Consider the following 21,983-nt stretch of genomic DNA (forward strand, 5'->3'; position numbering starts at 1 on the left):
ACTCCCAATCACAGCCGGATGTGATACAGCCTGGATTCAAACCAGGGACTGTAGTGACACCTCTTGCACTGAGATGCTGTTCCTTAGACCCCTGTGCCACTCGGGAGCCCATAAACTGCGCGTGAGTTTCAAGTTTGTGGAAAATAATTTTCACCATAATAAAATGCATGTTTAAAATGAAAGCATTACATGCAGAATTGTATTTGCAGTCACTTTTGATTATGGTGTTTTCCGCTAATGGAATATTTGCGTTTATAACCTACTACCATGTGCGCATTGCTGCGCTTATAAAGTGAAGAAGTAGCTAAATAGTTGATCAACATTTTAAGCTAAACGTTCTGCTTTGTTGCGTCTGCTCTGTTGCTAGTGGTTGTATTAATTTGGGATCTATCCTATCCCACAACTGTCCTAGACTATGTTTGGAATATTTATTTATCGCACAGAATAGAATATGGCGACCTTTGTACTATGGGGGATAGTAGAATGACATAGGCTAGTGCTTTTGCTGTTCGTTAGGCCTACTCATCTTGTTGGCTGACGAAAAGTTAATGTGGACAGTTTTTCAGAGTATTGTTGTGAATAGCTGGAGATCTGCTGTAAACAGTGAAAAGACATAGCTAGCGGCATATCTGTAGTCTAGCAATAGATACTGCTGTTTTGGCTGTATGCCATCATTGAATACGATTACCAATGGTTAGCTAGATAGCTGGGATATATCAGTTAGCAGCTAACCATTTACAGTAACAGCAGTTCATTAATAAATCAATAAACACTATCATTGTTGTGGCTAGTTTACATAACTAACCTTAAATCTGAAGTAGAAATTGAGGATTTATCAACTTATCTTGGCATTTAAAGCTAGAATCTGTAGTTGAAACAATAACATAGTGACATAGTGGTAAAAAGCAGAGGGATGTGCTTGGAAAGATTGAACCACTCTCAAATTCATAGACAGAGCTATGGATGCAAGGACTGACCATCCATGATATAAAAATGATAGTTTTAAGCATGTTTTATGGCTATACAGTGTTGTTGTTTACATGTACATTGTGCTGATGGGGTATGACAGTTGAACTAAGAGCATGAGGCATCAGTTATATTCTTCAAGAATCAATGGGTATAATTAATTTAGAAGTACAATTAAGGATTTTAGCTTTAGTAGATTCATTAATAGCTGGTCGTTCGTTCTATCGGTACGGTTGCTAGAGATGCAACCCAGTCGTTCAGTCTTTTTGTTCTGTATCTATGGACGAGACCCAGTCGTTCAGTCTTTTTGTTCTGTATCTATGGATGAGACCCAGTCGTTCAGTCTTTTTGTTCTGTATCTATGGATGAGACCCAGTCGTTCAGTCTTTTTGTTCTGTATCTATGGATGAGACCCAGTCGTTCAGTCTTTTTGTTCTGTATCTATGGATGAGACCCAGTCGTTCAGTCTTTTTGTTCTGTATCTATGGATGAGACCCAGTCGTTCAGTCTTTTTGTTCTGTATCTATGGACGAGACCCAGTCGTTCGTTCTAAATGTTTCATTGCCATACTGGCTGGCAACGTTCTTATCCCTCGCTTGCTAGCTAGCCAACTACGAGTAACTTACAGTCACGTCAAAAAAGTGCAGCCAGAATAACAGCAAAGTAGCCACATTTGCATTTGTTTAAGCTGTTTTCTAGTTACATTTATTTGGATACACCCATAACAATGAGCGAATGAGGCGCGATTTCGCCTGGCATAGAAAATGTGCTCACTCATCAGGACACTGTTGTTCAGAGAGGCTAGCCAACAACACAGCTAACACAATCACTTCAAACTGAAGCTGGAAAGACTGCAAACTTGCTGCACTTTGTTTTTGTTGGACCTTTTTTCAATTGACATTTCCTTGTATATATCCATAAAAAATATGTCAGCTGATTCAAGATTTCGACTGGCTGAGAAACGCTGCCTGCCTGTCTGTTTCGTCCCAACTCCCGACACGTTCATTACTATGGGACAGCTGGAATCGAATTTGAATATTGAAACAATGTTGCAAATGTCAGAGAGACACACAGCAAGGTTTATATAAATCTCCGCTGTTGAAAACTAAATGTTAGTCTAAAAGAAATGTGAGATAATGTCTAGAGGCTTTTTATAGTGGAGATCAAGTTTATAAAGTGCCTGGCTGGGCTGATGAGACAGTGGATTGCGCAGTCAGATGGAACAGAGTTAAACAGACATTTTAACATCATAGATTTATCCGGTGGTAACTTGTGGAATAGACACCGTCTGGAATGCGGTTTTAACCAATCAGTATTCAGGATTAGACCCACCCGTTGTATAATATGTAATAGTTTAGTAGAGCGAAGTTAGATGGGTGAACTTTTATTTTGATGGGACATGAAGTGTTGGCTGTGCATTTGGTCAATAACAGGCATTCCACATTTAATCCCACCCACATGTGAAAATCTAAATATAATTTTTGGGGATGTTGTTTATTTGCAAAAATGAGAACTGAAAATTGCTTGTTTTTTTGTTTTTCTGTAAAAAAAACACAATAAACACCAAAATAATAGATTGTGATAATGTTGCCGATTGCTCCGTTTTAACACAGAAAAGGAATTAACCACACGCACATGGACCTCATATATTTGTTATATTTGGTCTTAGAACACGTCAAATAACAATACTATATGCTTTTAAACAATTTAATTGCAAAATATATTTCAAAATATATACACTGATGTAATTTTATTGATTTTTTTCACATTTTCTCAAAATCCCAAATTTGTTTGAAACTGGAAGTATGATAGATAATGACAATTTTAAAATGTCAATGTGGCCTGTCTAGATACTTGTAGTAACTTTGTTGACACCGCATTTTATGCATTTACACCAAACAGAATTTGTTCTGTGGCACATTTTGATATATACTAAATATAGTACAACCAAATATTAAAATCAGTTTCTTATTGAAAGATGGGAATCTGTAGGATTACCCATTGAGCGCAAATTATGACCACATTTCCACTATCTTTCTTAAACTATCAGTATTTAATTATTCTATATAGCTGAGCATCTCTCCATCATCTTCTTGAAATGCACTTTGAAGTAAATCTCAACTATTTTATTGACCACCAATAATAGACCACTATACAAAAAGCCCTAAAATTGCTGAAATAAGTAGTCAATGAGAGAATATTAGATTAACTCATAACTGACACAGACATGGCGGCGTAGCAGTAAGTGTGGAATGACGTGAACTAAGCGGTTCAAATCCCAGGTGAGGATATGCTGAATAATAATTTCTGAATAAATTAACATGCACAATGTTATCATGTACACTGAGTATACCAAACATTAGGAACACCCTCCTAATATTGAGTTGCACCCCCCTCCCTTTTGCCCTCAGAACGGCCTCAATTCTTCAGGGCGTGGACTCTACAATGTGTCAAAAGCATTTCACAGGGATGCTGGCCCATGTTGACTCCAATGCTTCCCACAGTTCTGTCAAGTTGGCTGGATGTCCTTTGGGTGGTGGACCATTCTTGATACACAAGCGAAGCTGTTGAGTATGAAAAACCCAGCAGCATTTCAGTTAAGTGATAATGCCAGAGAAGCCGGTGTTTGGAGGATATATTGGCACGGGTGCTGTTAGGCCCGAAACGAAGTGGCAACACTGGCAACCATGCTCTGTATATTTTTTTGGGGGATGTTAATGGAATATTGTCCTAACCCCCAGAAAACTAGACATAGGAATGATCTTGCAACATTCCAATGAAACGTGTCTAGGATATTAATATGGGATATTCTGAGAACATGGAATCCATGTTCTGGGTAAATTCTGTTTGCCATTTAGAGGTGTGTTCTCCTAACTCTAATCCCAAAACATGCTAAATTGGTTCTCAGGAGGTTTTTGTAACAGACATGTTCCCCTAACTAACGTAAAACTGGACGCTCAAACATCTGGGGAACATTATGGGCAACATTACGTAAGCGTTCTCTCACCCTAGAATTGTTAGCTGGGATGCCTGGAATGTTTCATGCAGGCGTCCTTGTGGTTGGTGGAACAGCGGGGGATTGAACACAGGTTCTGTTATATTGCCATGCTGGCATTTTCTCTCTTTTACGTCCTGGATTAGTGAGCTTTCTCTCAGAGTTGGAGATTTGTGATTTGTATATAAGGATTTTTTTTGGCATAGGCTACGGCCATACAGTAACCTGTTTGAGTTGCATAATAAACCGTTTTATTCATGATATATCGAGGTCATTACATTGAAGCAGAAACAAAAATTGAGGTAGTTAGGTGAACTAACATTATGGTGGCTAGGTAGCTACGTGGATTACGGTAGCTGAGAAAAAAGGACTGAAAATACTTTGTGGTAGTCCGAGAGTAAAAGAGGAGGAGGAGGCACATTGGGAAGCTTTTGATGCCCAGTTTCAACTGTTAGCTCAATCACGGGAGTGGTCGGTTGAAGATAAGGCACTTCAGCTAGCTGAAGTGCCTCACGGACGATGCTCTGTTCTGTTTGATATTAATTAGTCCGGAGAACAGACGTGATTATGGGGCTTTAGTTGGAGCACTGAAGAGGTGTTTTGGACATTGTTTAGAACCCGGGCTGCTGTGCTCCGAAATGACTAATAGACGCATGCAGCCAGGGGAGCCACTACGGGTGGTAGCTAATGTTTTGTGTGGGCTGGGGTTTCAGTGGGGGTGTGTGGAGATACACCCACTTTCCGGGCTGTGGTGCAAAGCAGCCCAGAGCTGGAAAAGCCTGCATGGGTGGCTGAAATAAATGAACTCATTCGTGCTGTAGCACTACAGATGGCACGCAACACACGCTCTGGCCCCATGGTCTGCTGGGGTTGTGGAAAAGTCAGGCCATCTGCACAGGGATTGCCCCATGTCCCCCAGGGCCCAAAGAAACGGCGCAGGGTCCGTATAGATAGTGCAGTGTGGACCCCTGGCTCTCTTTCCCAATCCCCACCATTGCCAGGAGGAGCCCAATGGCACAGACAGGGGAGCAGGGCTCCACTTCCCCCAGACGTGTGCTGGACCTGTGTTGGGGACTTTCACGTCCCTGCCACTGTGGAGGGGGTGCCCTGCTCTGCCCTGGTGGACACTGGGTCCACAGTCACCCTGGTGAGGCCGACATTGTACCAGGTTGGACACAGTTCAAGCCCACAACTGTGCAGCTCCACATAGTCACAGGTAAGCTGGCACCCATGAAAGGGAAGGGGATAATGACTCTGACACTAGGGGGCTGGGCTGTGCATCATCCTGTGTGGGTAGTGCCTGTACAGGACCCCTGTATCCCTGGGGTTGGACTTTCTTAAGAGCACAGACTTCCAACTAGACCTAGACAGGGGCACATTGAGCTTCCAGGGAGGGCCTTCAGTCACCATGACCCCCCTCCCCCCGCCCCAATGTCACATCCCAATGGCCCTCTAACACAGGCAGTCAAAGCAGCAGAGACCAATGGCTGCCCACCACCTGCCCACCATAGCTGGGGGGGGGGACATGTGTCCTTCTTAGGGCACAAAGTGGGAGGAGAGAGCATCAGCACCATGGAGGACAAAGTGTGGGCTGTCCGAGATTGGCTCACCCCCACTGACCAGCAGCAGCTGAAGAACTTCCTGGGAGTGGCCTGATTGCCCTGCTGTTCCCTTGGGCCAGAGTACGGCAGGAGACACCAGGACCGTCTGGAGATAGCTCACACCTTCGACACAGAGCAGCTGGTAGATGCAGGTTTGAGGCAGATGCCCCAAGCTTGACAGTCACTGGGCGGGGCCCTGCAGGGTCTTGGAGAGGATGGGGGAGGTGGTGTACTGGGTCTAGGTATCTCCCAGGGTGATAAAGATGGCACTGCACCGGGACAGGTTAGCCCATAGAGGGGCCGCTTCTCCTCCACAAACAGGGACCCCCACAACCCCTCCCTCTGGCAATGACATTCCCCAAACTCCCACACCCAGGCCCCACAGACAGGTTTCCATATGGCCCACTCACCCAGTCTCCACTGTGCCACTGCATGGTTCCCAAGAGCCACGGACTGTATCCCCTGTTCCGACTGTAGCCCCTGTTCCCGTATCCTTTTCTCCCATGTCCCTGCCTCCACCCCCTGTGCCCCAGAGGGACAACCCCCTACATTCTGTTGTTGTGTGGTTATCAGGGCACGTTTACGAGTTACTGAAGGTTTTGCAGGGTCCAGCAACCCAGACCCCTGTTGTCTGCCAATCAAAAGAATGTCTGGAATGTTTCGTGCCTTGTGGTTGGTGCAACATCGGGGGGCTGGACAGGGGGCTAGACACAAGTTTGGTTATATTGCCATGCCGGTCATTGTTCTCTATCTTTCCGTCCTGGATTAGTGAGATGGCTCTCAGAGTTGGTAATTTGTGATTTGTGTATAGTGATTTATTATAGCCTGTTCGAGTTGCATAATAAACCGTTTGATTCGAGAATGCGATCCACTGTTCTGGATATTATTTTATACATAATCTATCGAGGTCATTACAGTATGTAATCATTTAAGATAACTATTTTGCCTGTTCATGCTCTGGTCTGAATCGTTGCCTACCCAGCTAACAATTCTGGGGAGAGATATATTTTTTGCAATGTTACCTGTAATGTTCCCCTAATGTTTGAGTGTCCAGTTTTCCGTTAGATAGGGGAACATTCTATCTATGTTAGAAAAACCTTCTGAGAACCTTTTTACCATGTTTTGGTGTTAAAGTTAGGAGAACATTCCCTTAATTAAAGGAAAACTCCACCCAAAAACGATGTTTTGGTATTTGTTTCATTAGTCCATGGTTGATATAGTCCCAAAATGTTTTGCATGTCAGCAATCAAGTTTTCAAGATATATAACTTTCAAAATACAGAAATACAAGTGGAATGATGCATCTTGCATTATATGATGCTGTGCATTTCATGCGTGTTATATTTACAGTAGCATGTCTTTACATTCTTACATTTGCCATTTAAGCAATGATGATGCCAGTTATACCAAAACAATACACAAAACAGTGTTCCAAGTTTTATTGTGGAAAAATAGACAAATTGCTAAATAATAATAATTAATATATTACTTACAGTTTTATACATTTTATGAGTAACAGAGTAATATAACGAGTTACTGTCTTCAAATATTGTAATATTATTACAGATACTTTTGCATGTAATCCATATATTACAGTGGTTCTTCCTTTAAAAGTTTTGAGCTTATGCCGCAACCGTTCGTGGTAGATGGTGGCAGATTATGGTAAATTGAGTCATTCTGGCAACAATGGCTGACACTTAAATAACGTGCCATAGAGTTCCTCGGCACCCAGCGAGCTGTGCCGCAGTGCGCCGCAACTTTTAAAGGACCACTGTACTTTCAGAAGCATATCTTTACCAGCGTGCTATATCTTTTTTATGTCTGAATTGATGCTGTAGGCCAGCGATTCCCAAACTTTTCATAATCCTGTACCCCTTCAAACATTCAACCTCCAGCTGCGTACCCCCTCTAGCACCAGGGTCAGCGAACTCTCAAATGTTGTTTTTTGCCATCCTTGGAGGCCTGCCACACACACACTATACAATACATTTATTAAACATAAGAATGAGTGTGTGTTTTTGTCACAATCCGGCTCACGGGAAGTGACAAAGAGCTCTTATAGGACCAGGGCGCAAATAATAATATAATAATAATCAATCAATTTGCTCTTTATTTAGCCATCTTAGATATAAAACTTTATTTGTTAATCGAAAATTGTGAATAACTCACCACAGGTTAATGAGAAGGGTGTGCTGGAAAGGATGCACATAACTCTGCAATGTTGGGTTGTATTGGAGAGAGTCTCAGTCTTAAATCATTTTCCACACACAGTCTGTGCCTGTATTTAGTTTTCATGCTAGTGAAGGCCGAGAATCCACTCTCACATAGATATGCGCTTGCAAGGGGCATCAGTATATTAACAGTGCGATTTGCCAAGGCAGGATATTCTGAGCGCAGCCCAATCCAGAAATCTGGCAGTGGTTTCTGATTAAATACATTTTTCACAGAACCGCTTGTCGCAATTTCGATGAGGCACTCTGGTTCAGATATCGGTAAGTGGACTGGAGGCAGGGAATGAAAGGGATAATGAATCCAGATGTTTGTGTCATCCGTGTCGGGATAGTACCTGCGTAATTGAGCAGCCAACTCACTCAGGTGCTTCGCTATATCACATTTGACATTGTCCGTAAGCTTGAGTTCATTTGCACACAAAAAATCATACAATGATGGAAAGACCTTTGTGTTGTCCTTGTTAATGCATACAGAGAAGAGCTCCAACGTCTTAATCATAGCCTCAATTTTGTCCCGCACATTGAATATAGTTGCGGAAAGTCCCTGTAATCCTAGATTCAGATCATTCAGGTGAGAAAAAACATCACCCAGGCCAGTCGTGTGAGAAACTTGTCATCATGCAAGCGGTCAAACAAGTGAAAATGATGGTCAGTAAAGAAAACTTTTAGCTCGTCTCTCAATTCAAAAGAAGTGTCAATACTTTTCCCCTTGATAACCAGTGCACTTTTGTATGTTGTAAAAGTGTTACATGGTCGCTGTCCATATCATTGCATAGTGCAGAAAATACACGAGAGTTCAGGGGCCTAGCTTTAAGAAAGTTATTCACCATTTTCACTGTAGTGTCCAAAACATCTTTCAAGCTGTCAGGCATTCCTTTGGCAGGTGGATGCTGCAGTGTACCCGAATGGATCCGGGAGCAACTGCTTGCACATGCGTTACCACTCCACTATGTCTCCCTGTCATGGCTTTTGCACCATCAGTACAGACAACAACACATCTTGACCACCAAAGTCCATTTGATGTCACAAAGCTGTCTAGTACTTTAAAAATATCCTCTCCTGTTGTCCTGGTTTCCAGTGGTTTGCAGAAGAGGATGTCTTCCTTAATTGACCCCCCATAAACATAACGGACATATACCAGGAGCTGTGCCAGGCCTGCGAAGCAGTACTTGTTTCAAAAAATCTCCTGCCATGTCACCGATGCGTCGTGAAACAGTGTTGTTTGATGAAGGCATTTTCTGTATAGCTTTTTTTTGGGCCTTTTCCCCCAGGATTTTCCCAGCCATATCCGCGGCAGCAGGAAGAATTAAGTCTTCCACAATAGTATGGGGCTTGCCTGTCCTAGCCACTCGGTAGCTCACCATATAAGACTCTTCTAGCCCCTTCTTATTAATGGTATCTGTTGCTTTTATACATGTCTTACTACTCAAAAGTCGTCTTAATTCGCGCTCAAAAAACTCCTGTGGCTTATTTTTCAAATTGACATGTTTTGTATCTAAATGTCTGCACAAGAGTGAAAGTTTAATTGAGTTGTGAGATAGTTCTCTTGCACATATAACACACTGTGGCTGAGGAAAGGCACTACTCCCAATATAAGTGAACCCCAAATCAATGTAGTTCTCCTATTTGCGCCTCTTCGATGGTCCAACGTCCCTGTCTGTTGTTCGGTGCTTTCCCGGGTAAGTGGGCAGTAGCTCTAGGCTGCATCAGATTCACAACTGTCAGTGTCCATAATAGCTGAGCTAACAACAAATGTAGAATTACTGATGCTATTATTGGATGTGCTCGTGGAAGCAGAACAACTTGCATCGTCGACAGGTGCAGGTGTAGTACTGCTGGTAGTTGCAGTACTACCAGTAGAGCTGGTATGTGTCCCTATGGACACAGGCCTTACTTATTTTAAACCATTTATCAATTTTCGAGCAAACGGAATGAGCAGCAGATACGTTTGGCTAAATACGGACCGTTAGTGGAAATCCTGTGAAAGAGTAACTGATAATGTGATTGGATGTTAATTATTTAACTAGGCTACCTGTGTTTGACATTGTGTTGTTATTTTGCTGAACACTAGACGGTTAAATTTTATGCAAATTGTTTGGCAGTGAAACGAGGCTACTCAGGCGAGAGAGAAAAACTTACCCTAATGTATAGTCCGTTAGAAAATATAAATGGACTGTTTGAAAATGTGAATAATTTTTTATAATTTTTTTAATAACGTATTTGATATTTTTTTTAAATGTGAATCACATTTTTATTTGGCGTACCCCCGACGGCATTGCGCGTACGTACCCCAGTTTGAGAATACCTGCTGTAGGCTAACTTGTTTCCAATAGTCTATCGTAAAGCCGAAAATCTAAGAAAAATGGCATCTGTGTTACACCACTTAACGTTTTACTTGTGGTAATGCTCCCATTATTTTGAGTTAAATTAGAAAAAAAGATCTCTTTGTCCAGAAACACCACATCAAACCTGAAAAAACATCTGGAGGTCACTCTGCTGAAAGCCAAAGTTCTAGAAGTGGATGAAATAGGAGAAATCTATGCACACTATGGTAATAAACAAATATTATTTCCAAGTATTCTAACGAAATGTCCATATAAACAGTTGAAATGTCTTATAAATGCTATTCACACAGCAATAATGACATGAACATATATTGCTAAAAATGTGAGAGTAAGGTGACTCCTCTAGCCGGTCTCACACCCAGGCCACCAGCACCAATGACAAACACCCTAACCACTGTCCCAATACGGAATATCCCCAGGGTATTTGCTTATTAGGCCCTGTCCAGAAAGAATCTCTCCAGAAGTAAATCTCAGCTCTGTTAAAATATTTCATTGATCATAGTGATTCAGGAGTATCATTAAAACAGGCTAATTAACATGCCACACCAACATTAGACAACTATACAGAAAGCCCTTCAATTGCTGAAATAAGTAAATATAATCAATAATGAGAGAATAGTCAGATTACCTGATACCTGACAAAGACATGGTTGCGTAGCAGGAAGATCGGAGTCCTGCGAACTAAGATGTTGTGAGTTCAAATCCCAGGTGAGGACATGTCGAATAAGAATTACTGTATAAATGAACATGCAAATGTAATCATGTCTGTCAAATATGTATGGTGAAAGCACTGTATTTTAAAAGCACTGTGTGCGTGAGTATCTCGAACCTTGCCAACAGGCAAAGAGCAATGAGTGGATCAGTGGTTCAATCAGGGCCTCGGCAAAAGACATGGTGTAATTATTTATATTTTGCACACATAAATGTTCGTGCAACGTTCCCATAAAAATGTGTCTATTACTGATGCTAGCATTGGATGTGCACTATATATATAAAAGTATGTGGACACCCCTTCAAATTAGTGGATTCGGCTAGTTCAGCCACACCCGTTACTGACAGGTGTATAAAATTGAGCACACAGCCATGCGATCTCCCTAGACAAACATTGGCAGTAGAATGACCTTACTGAAGAGCACAGTGGCTTTTAACACATTTCTGCCCTGCTAGAGCTGCCTGGTCAACTATAGGTGCTGTTATTGTGAAGTGGAAACGTCTAGGTACAACAATGGCTCAGCCAAGAGGTGGTAGTCCACATTAGCTCACAGAACGGGAGTGCTGAAGCGCACAGCGCGTAAAAAATCATCCGTCCTTGTTTGCAACACTCACTAAGGAGTTCCAAACTGCCTCTGAAAGCAACGCCAGCACAAGAACTGTTCGTCGGGAGCTTCATGAAATGGGTTTCTATGGCCGAGTAGACGCACACAAGCCTAAGATCACCATGTGCTATGCCATGGGTCGGCTGGAGCGGTGTAAATCTCGCCACCATTGGACTCTGGAGTAGTGGACAGGTTCTCTGGAGTGATGAATCACGCTTCACCATCTGGCAGTCCAACGGACGGATCTGGGTTTGGCGGATGCCAGGAGAACGCCACCTGCCCGAATGCATAGCGCCAACTGTAAATGTTGGTGGGGCTGTTTTTCATGGTTCAGGCACGTTAGTTCCAGTGAAGGGAAATCTTAACGCTACAGCACAGAATGACATTATAGACGATTCTGTGCTTCCAACTTTGTAGCAACAGTTCGGGGAAGGCCTTTTCCTGTTTCAGCATGACAATGCCTCTGTGCACAAGTGAGGTCCATAAATAAATAGTTTGTAGAGATCCGTGTGGAAGAACTTGACTGGCCTGCATAGAACCCTTACCTCAACCCCATCGAACACCTTTGGTATGAATTGAAACGCTGACTGAAAGCCAGGCCTAATCGCCCAACATCAGTGCCTGACCTCACTAATGCTCTTGTGGCTGAATGGAAGCAAGTCCCCTCAGCAATGTTCCAACATCTATTGGAAAGCCTTCCCAGAAGTGTGGAGGCTGTTATAGCAACAAAGGGGGGAACAACTCCATTTTAATGCCTATGATTCTGAAATTAGATTTTCGACGAGCAGGTGTCCACATACTTTTGGTAATGGAGTGTCCATATCCAGGCTATCTGCAACGACATTCGAAGCTACCTATCTGTTCATTTTTAAATACCAAATCAGAACAGAACCGAACCCATAACAAGTGAACCAGTATGGTACGGTTCAGTACCTAGGTCCAAAAAAAACTATGATTATCCCAAGCTTTGGAAATTAATTTGGTCCACTATGTATATACTGTATATATACTGTATATACAGTACCAGTCAAACGTTTGGACACACCTATCTTGCTCTATAGAATGTCCTTCCAAGGTTGTAATTACATGGTTTTCAGAGTGTTTAGTATTGGAAAATACCATGTATTTTATATACACAGTACCAGTCAAAAGTTTGGACACACCTACTCATTCAAGAGTTTCTCTTTATTTGAACTATGTTCTACATTGTAGAATAATAGTGAAGACATCAACACTATGAAATAACACATATGGAATCATGTAGTAACCAAAAAAGTGTTAAACAAATCAACATATATTTTATAGTCTTCAAAGTAGCCAGCTTTGCACACTCTTGGCATTCACTCAACCAGCTTCATGAGGAATGCTTTTCCAACTGTCTTGAAGGAGTTCCCACATATGCTGAGCTCTAGTTGGCTGCTTTTCCTTCAATCTGCGGTCCAACTCATCCCAAACCGTCTCAATTGGGTTGAGGTCGGGTGATTGTGGAGGCCAGGTCATCTGATGCAGCACTCCATCACTCTCTTTCTTGGTCAAATAGCCCTTACACAGCCTGGAGGTGTGTTTTGGGTCATTGTCCTGTTGAAAAACAAATGATAGTCCCACTAAGCGCAAACCAGATGGGATGACGTATCCTTGCAGAATGCTGTGGTAGCCATGCTGGATAAATCACTGGCAGTGTCACCAGCAAAGGACCCCAACACCCTCACACCTCCTCCCCCATGCTTCATGGTGGGAACCACACATGCTGAGATCATCCGTTCACCTACTCTGCTTCTCACATACACGGCGGTTGGAACCAAAGATCTCAAATTTGGATTTATCACACCAAAGGACAGATTTCCACCGGTCTAATGTCCATTGCTCGTGTTTCTTGGTCCAAGCAAGTCTCTTCTTCTTATTGGTGTCCTTTAGTAGTGGTTTCTTTGCAGCAATTTGACCATGAAGGCCTGATTCATGCAGTCTCCTCTGAACAGTTGATGTTGATATATGTTGCATTTATTTGGACTGCAATCTGAGGTGCAGTTAACTCTAATTTATCCTCTGCAGCAGAAGCATTCTGGGTATGCCTTTCCTGTGGCGGTCCTCATGAGGGACAGTTTCATCATAGTGCTTGATGGTTTTTGCGACTGCATTTGTAGCAACTTTCAAAGTTTGTGAATTTTTTCGCATTGACTGACCTTCATTTCTTAAAGTAATGATGGACTGCCGTTTCTCTTTGCTTATTTGAGCTGTTCTTGTCAAAATATGGACTTGGTCTTTTACAAAGTAGGGCTGTCTTCTGTATACCACCCCTACCTTGTCACAACACAACTGATTGACTCACATTAAAAAGGAAAGACATTCCACAAATTATATTTTAACAAGGCACACCTGTTAATTGAAATGCATTCCTGGTGACTATCTCATTAATCTGGTTGAGAGAATACCAAGAGTGTGCAAACCTGTTAAAGGGTAGCTACTTTGAAGAACCTGAAATATAAAATATATTTTGATTTGTTTAACACATTTTTGGTTACTATATGATTCCATATATGTTATTTCATAGTTTTGATGTCTTCACTATTATTCTACAATGTAGAACATAGTAAAGATAAAAAAGAAACTTGAATGAGTAGGTGTGTCCAAACTTGACTGGTACTGTATATATCATTTATTTATTTTTAAATAAAACATTTTCAGGCCTCAAAATGTGGACAATGAGGCTTGCAAGACAAGAGAATCCTTTTGTGTTGACGAACTGGTTGAACAAGACAGACCCAACAAAAGTGTTTCAGTCAAGAGACATCTTTATTGTTAAATTATGATTCAGTCTAATTTCTTACAATTCAGGAAGACAGACAGCAGCAACGTAAAGATGAAACTGTAGTAATTAGTCTGAAAGTATTAAAAAATAAATAGCTTTGTAGGGAAGCTATAACAATAGCATCGTAAAGACCTTCATTGAAGGGATAGAATGCTTTGAAATCAGTTCTACATCTTTTCTCCTTTAAATACATTCTGGAATGCTCTATCATTACATACCTAGTGAGAGGAAATCTGAAAACAAAGCTGTTTTAAACTAACAACACATAAGGGGTGGCGTAATAGCTAACTCCCCCCTTTTACTCTGTCACCAACAGCATCTTCAATTAAATAAAGCAATGATGTTTTAACACTCAGGGATTTACCTGGCAGAAATATAATAATTTTAATATACAGTTGAAGTCGGAAGTTTACATACACTTAGGTTGGAGTCATAAAAATTCTTTTTTCAACCACTCCACAAATTTCTTGTCAACAAACTATAGTTTTGGTAAGTCGGTTAGGACATCTACTTGTGCATGACACAAGTCATTTTTCCAACAATTGTTTACAGACAGATTATTTCACTTATAATTCACTGTATCACAATTCCAGTGGGTCAGAAGTTTACATACATTAAGTTGACTGTGCCTTTAAACAGCTTGGAAAATTCCAGAAAATGATGTCATGGCTTTAGTAGCTTCTGATAGGCTAATTGACATAATTTGAGTCAATTGGAGGTGTACCTGTGGATGTATTTCAAGGCCTACATTCAAGCTCAGTGCCTCTTTGCTTGACATCATGGGAAAATCTAAAGAAATCAGCCAACAACTCAGAAAAAAAGTGTGGACCTCCACATGTCTGGTTCATCCTTTTGGAGCAATTTCCAAACGCTTGAAGGTATCACGTTCATCTGTACAAACAATACTATGCAAGTATAAACACCATGGGACCACACAGCTGGCATACCGCTCAAGAAGGAGACGCGTTCTGTCTCCTAGAGATGAACGTACTTTGGTGCGAAAAGTCCAAATAAATCCCAGAACAACAGCAAAGGACCTTGTGAAGATGCTGGAGGAAACAGGTACAAAAGTATCTATGTCCACAGTAAAACGAGTCCTATATTGGCATAACCTGAAAGGCCGCTCGGCAAGGAATAAGCCATTGCTCCAAAACCGCCATAAAAAAGCCAGACTATGGTTTGCAACTGCACATGGGGATAAAGATCGTACTCTTTGGAGAAATGTCCTCTGGTCTGATGAAACAAAAATAGAACTGTTTGGCCATAATGACCATTGTTATGTTTGGAGGAAAAAGTTGGGAGGCTTGCAAGCCAAAGAACACCATCCCAACCATGAAGCACAGGGGTGGCAGCATCATGTTGTGGGGGTGCTTTGCTGCAGTAGGGACTGATGCACTTCACAAAATAGATGGCATCACGAGGATGGAAAATTAAGAGGATATATTGAAGCAACATCTCAAGACATCAGTCAGGAAGTTAAAGCTTTGTCGCAAATGGGTCTTCCAAATGGACAATGACCCCAAGCATACTTCCAAAGTGGTGGCAAAATGGCTTAAGGACAACAAAGTCAAGGTATTGGAGTGGCAATCACATAACCCTGACCTCAATCCCATAGAAAATTTGTGGGCAGAACTGAAAAAGCATGTGCGAGCAAGGAGGCCTACAAACCTGACTCAGTTACAACAGCTCTGTCAGGAGGAATGGGCCAAAATTCAACCAACTTATTAAAGGCAATGCGGCCAAATACACTCAATTAGTATGTAAACTGCTTACCCAGTGGGAATGTGATGAAATAAATAAAAGCTGAAATAAATAATTCTCTCTACTAATATTCTGACATTTCACATTCTTAAAATAAAGTGGTGATCCTAACTGAACTAAGACAGGGAATTTTTACTCGGATTAAATGTCAGGAATTGTGAAAAACTGAGTTTAAATGTATTTGGCTCAAGTGTATGTAAACTTCCGACTTCAACTGTAGCTATTAACTATTAACTTAAATGACCATTAAACAGATTCAGTTGTTGCTGTGTCTTATAAACTTCTGTTCTCATTCCACCCAGAGAGTGGAAATGACCCTTAGCTCAAATATACAACATATTGTATTTCTACTTAACAGAGTACATGGAAACCATGACCTCTTTCTCTGTTACTCTGAGTTGTACAGTGTTAGAATAAAGGTGCCATCTAGAACCTAAAATGGTTATTTGGCTACCCACATAGGAGAACCCTTTGGAGAACCCTTTTTGGTTCCAGGTAGAGCCCTTTTGATTCCAGGTACAACCCTTTCGGGTTCCTCTACATGGAACCCAAAAGGTATCTGGTTCCCTCTACATGGAACCAAAAAGAGTTCTCCCATGGGGGCAGCTTTGGAACTTTTTTCTCTAAGAATGTATGGATTAGACTTTAACCACATTAGGAGTGTATCTACTATCTACGCAAACAACTTCTCATTTCTTATTTCACTTCTAAAAGAAGCTGCGATTCTACATGCTATTTAACACAAATGAATGAATGACATCTAGGTTGTGGCATCATAAAGTACATTTACACCATTTCAATAGCTGCTATGCTCGTTTCACTTGAGCTCAAAAATATTATTCTTCAGCTCACCTTTCATAATGCCATATTTTCTGGGACAGCATATTTCAAATGATGCATCATATACATGTTTGACGTTAGATACAGATATTCCATTGTTTTCCTTGTCATTAGTTCCTTAAACATAAGTCATAAAATGTTTATCTACAGCATTCACCATGGCCAAGAATAATAACGAACACAAAGTTAAGAAAATAAATACAATCTCCTTGTTATTAACATGACAGACATTTGTTTTAAAAGAATGCCACAAAACCATTCCAACTAGCTGTGGATATAGAATTAAGTCTTAATAACTAGTACTTCTATCATGAATATGCATATTTCAGCAAGCTATAAATAGTCAAGCAAATTGAAAAGGTTATGTGGGTTTGTTTCAATCATCCCTACTTGATTAAATAGCTCTGATTTATGTGAGAAATATGATAGTGTGAGTTTAGCTCTGTGACCAGAGACTTGGCATTAAAAACATGCTCCAGTGTTCCAGAAATACAGATAGAATGGAACAGGGTTTCAGATGTTCCGATATGGCTCCTCAACACAGGGGCCCCTCAGGGGTGCGTGCTCAGTCCCCTCCTGTACTCCCTGTTCACTTATGACTGCAGGGCCAGGCACGACTCCAACACCATCATTAAGTTTGCTGATGACACAACAGTGGTTGGCCTGATCACTAAAAACGATGAGACAGCCTATAGGGAGGAGGTCAGAGACCTGACCATGCGATGCAAGGTCAACAACCTCTCCCTCAACGTGATCAAGACAAAGGAGATGATTGTGGACTACAGGAAAAGGAGGACCGAGCACGCCCCCATTCTCATCGACGGGGCTGTAGTGGAGCAGGTTGAGAGTTTCAAGTTCCTTGGCGTCCACATTACCAACTAACTAACATGGTCCAAGCACACCAAGATAGTCGTGAAGAGAGCACAACAAAACCTATTCCCCCTCTGGAGATTGAAAAGATTTGGTATGGGTCCTCAGATCCTCAAAAGGTTTTACAGTAGCACCATCGAGAGCATCCTGACGGGTTGCATCACTGCCTGCTATGGCAACTGCTCGGCCTCTGACCGCAAGGCACTACAGAGGGTAGTGCGTACGGCCCAGTACATCACCGGGGCCAAGCTTCCTGCCATCCAGGACCTCTATACCAGGTGGTGTCAGAGGAAGGCCCTAAAAATTGTCAAAGACTCCAGCCACCCTAGTCATAGACTGTTCTCTCTGCTACCACACGGCAAGCAGTACCGGAGCGCCAAGTCTAAGTCCAAGAGGCTTCGAAACAGCTTCTACCCCAAAGCCATAAGACAGCTACTCCAGACTATTTGCACTGCCCCGCCCCCCTCTTCTACGCTGCTGCTACTCTCTGTTATTATCTATGCATAGTCACTTTAATAACTCTATCTACATGTACATATTACCTCAATTACCTCGACACCGGTGTCCCCGCACATTGACTCTGTACCGGTACCCCTAGAATACAGCCCTGCTATTGTTATTTACTGCTGCTCTTTAATTATTTTTTATTATTATTTCACTTTTTTTGTGGTATTTTCTTAAAATTGCATTGTTGGTTAAGGGTTTGTAAGTAAGCTTTTCACTGTAAGGTCAACACCTGTTGTATTTGGCACATGTGAGAAATTAAATTTGATTTGATGTATTGTCTCTATTCATATGAAAAAAGTTTTTCTTTATTCCCTAAAATATTGAATGTCACTTGATTTGATTAGGTAGTACACTTTGAATTGATTTGAGGGCATGTGTGTTCAAAAGGGGGGCATGTGGCCCGACAAAAATGAATGATAGTGGTATTCAACCACTCCAGCGGGAATATCAGCAGCATTTGTGGAAAGGTAAGATGTGCCTTTGATAATGTGTTAAGCTAGATGCAAACAGAAACGTCAGGTTAAGGAGTGATAGTTGATTATTTTTTACATCCTTTGAGGTAGATCTCTGTTGGAAAACAAACCGCAAATAGTCGTTTTGAAGCTATGACATCATCAAGGAAATAAACATTGAAATAATTAAGTTAATCTATCAAATGTGAAATATTTCTACAACCAAGCCAAACCACAGTTTTGGTTCTGGTCGATATAGTGAACCGACCACTCTTGATTAGTCTAGCTTCCCTGCTTGTCTCTGAAGCATGGTTGTGGTGGTTGGGAACGGGTTGTGCATTGGTTAGTTGACTAACTAACTAGCTTCCTACACTACTTCCCTCGGCCTCGGATCCCACCACTGCCACCAACTGCCCTTTCCCTTCCTGCTTTATCAGCACAGACTCAGCAGTCCTGGTAGCTGCACTCTGAAGAAACCACCCCTGGCCTCTTGGCGAGGTTACATTTCCCTAGCTCCACCATCTTACCGGTGTAGTCAATACACAGCACGCTTCGATGGCGCACCCCCACACCACATGTCCTTGAGCATGCCGACCAGGGACCCATCTGCCAGACAGGGCAGGGCAGGTCCCCACACGGCCGGATGTCTGCCGGCCGCAGGTCCTCATCACAGGAGAAGGACAGGGTGCCTGCCCCGTCCCGGCACTCTATGTTCCTTCTTGACCAACCTGAGCCGCAGCTCTTGGAGCACTCAGACCACTCCCCCAGAGCCCACTCTGAGCCCCCTAGTGGCAGAATCGCATGTAGCGAAGCTCTACCCTCAGCTCCAGGCTTGGTGAAGGGGACATCCCTGGGGAGGAAAAAGGTGTACTTGACCCTAGGGGGAGAGGCGTCTCCGGCTGTGGACAGGAGTTGGACAGTGACTGCCTGTCGGAGCTTCTGGTAACTCAAGAGCCTCTCCAGGGTGGTGGAGGAACCACTATACCGGAGTACGGCGCCCAGGACTGGGATGTCCTGCTCTGCTGTGGACACAGAGAAATTCCCGTTCAGGATGTAGGAAACCTCTGTCTTCAAGGCCAGGTAGTTGCCGTCGTGTTTGATCCCGCGGTGGCTCTTTTGCTTGATGTCGATGTTGGTGGCCCCGGCCGGAATGGTCACAATGTCGTTGTAGCCGAATCTGTGTTGAATTAAATTAAGACAAGAGGAACGTTTCAGTTGAAAGCTTATACTTGCTAATGGCTTTCCATAACCAGCATTTTAATGCTCTCTATGACATCAGAATCATCTTGAAAAGACGTGAATCAGTCAGCCATTTTCACGATTTTAGAGAGACAACACTGCCCTCAAAGGAATTGAATCCGGAATATATTTATTTGACTCACATGGCTTTATTCATCGATCCAGTGATCTTCCTGCAGGTTGTTCCATCACCCCCACACATGCCACATTTGTCCAGCTTCACACTGGAGCCGATCACCTGGTCGCAGCCAGCTTTGACGCACTGTCCCTGGACACAGATGGAGGTGGTGTCTGGGCCACAGGTGGTGCCATCAACAACCTGAAACAACATAGAAAATTATGTAAAGTATTAGCCTAAACTCCTGGAGCACTGTAAATCAAGCGTGTTGATGAGTTGGAAATGAATCAACCCAGTGATCAAAACTAGGCAAAACTGGTTTCTGGTTATAATGACGTAATTTCAACCAGCTGGGAACTATTTCAAATTTCAAATTTGAGTAGAGTTACCTTGGCCTCGAAGACTTTGAATTCATTGCTGCCCCTTGCCCTGCAGAACAGTTTGCACCTGTCCCGTGGTGAGACGCCATTGTACTTGGGGATCCACTGCTTGATGTTCCCATGCATGTCCAGGTATCGGTCGCTGTTGTACTTCTCACACTGCTCATCTCTGAAGCTCTTGCCTGGGAAAACGAACATGGCATATCATTATCAATCCTATCTCTACTGATGACATTCCCAGCATGTCAAGGAAACTCTTATACTACTAATTAAACTAGCCTTGTGTCTATACTGTATGTGATCATGCCAACTGTATACATTTGAAATGCTATCATTGCCATGCACCATATGGAAGATGTATGTGTGTTTATTAAGGATCCCCATTAGCTGCTGCCAAGGCAATATTAAGGCAGTTATATACAATTAAAAATATTACATGACATTACATTTCATAACACTTTTCACAACACATTAAGTGTGTACCATCAGGCCACTACTTTACTACCTCATATCTACAATACAAAATCCATGTGTACGTGTGTGTAGAGTGCGTGTGTTCGCATGTGTATGTGTGTGTCTGTGCTTGGGTGCCCGCCCAATGTGATTGTTGAGGTGTGGATATATTGATCAGTTATTAATTTGGATATAGTGATTCATTGATGGGGTTAATTTACCATGCTCATCTTGGCAGGCCTGTATGTGACAAATCTGGTACTTGGCTCTCTGTCCTGCACAGTATGCTCCTCCGTTCTGTGGCTTGGGATCAGTGCATTCTCTCTGGGAAAACTCCACCCCTCCGCCACATGACCTGGAGCACGACCCCCAGGGGCCCCACACACCCCACCCTCCGTCCACAGGCTCCTACAAGATACAACCAGACAGATCAATCAGTAATTCAATCAATGAAATTGTGTTTAGAACCCTTCAACAGTTGTCACAAAGTGTACAGGCTTTGAGTGAACATGTGAAATGAAATGATTCACACTACAAAAAAAATGGAATCTCTATGCTCAGTAATGATATTCCCTACCCATGTCATTTGAAAACAATTACTACATGGCAGTCTTGACAAGAGTTTTTCTTTGCTTGGTTAGGGTTTTTTAGTTTGGCATCTCTTGTGGCACATAGTGGCCTGGCCTGCAGTCTGCCACGCGTGTAACTGCCTCTTGTGCGTACTCACAGCTCCTGGCATGTGCTACTAAGACACAGCATTTCATTTCTCGGGGGCTTTTACGAGTTGGCTGCAACAACTCCTCTAACAGCCAGAGTGGCTGGAATCACAAGCTAGTCCCTTGGAATAGGCCTGGCTGTTTTTAAATATACTTACTTTTTAAAGGCCTGAACCAAATATACTAAGCCGGGCCCTCAGACTGACATTTGGGGGTCTGAATAAGACAGGGATTTATTATTTTCAGCTGCCACGCGACATGGCTGGTGCTGGGGCCGGGCATAGGGCCAGGGCCGGATGGGGGCACATGACAAAATGAGACTACATTCTATTTCTGAAGATGAAGTATTGAAACAGACGGGAGCCAGAAACTGTCTCTCACCAAAGCA

The 21,983-nt window shown here is 42.4% G+C and overlaps 1 protein-coding gene across 1 annotated transcript in view; it reads right to left on the reverse strand.

Annotated features, from left to right (window-relative positions):
- Positions 1 to 14,224: 14,224 nt before the first annotated feature.
- The window catches only part of adamts8a (ADAM metallopeptidase with thrombospondin type 1 motif, 8a), a 34,054-nt gene continuing 26,295 nt past the window's right edge, over positions 14,225 to 21,983 (reverse strand). Inside the window, exons 6-9 of the mRNA XM_071337493.1 lie at positions 21,101 to 21,287; positions 20,436 to 20,608; positions 20,072 to 20,247; positions 14,225 to 19,866 (exon numbers count right to left, since the gene is read on the reverse strand). Of these exons, the coding sequence (XP_071193594.1) occupies positions 19,134 to 19,866; positions 20,072 to 20,247; positions 20,436 to 20,608; positions 21,101 to 21,287 (1,269 nt within the window). The 3' untranslated portion in view covers positions 14,225 to 19,133. The remainder of the gene's footprint in view (positions 19,867 to 20,071; positions 20,248 to 20,435; positions 20,609 to 21,100; positions 21,288 to 21,983) is intronic.

The sequence above is a fragment of the Salvelinus alpinus genome, chromosome 13, assembly GCF_045679555.1.
Source record: "Salvelinus alpinus chromosome 13, SLU_Salpinus.1, whole genome shotgun sequence".
In the NCBI taxonomy this organism is placed as follows: domain Eukaryota; kingdom Metazoa; phylum Chordata; class Actinopteri; order Salmoniformes; family Salmonidae; genus Salvelinus; species Salvelinus alpinus.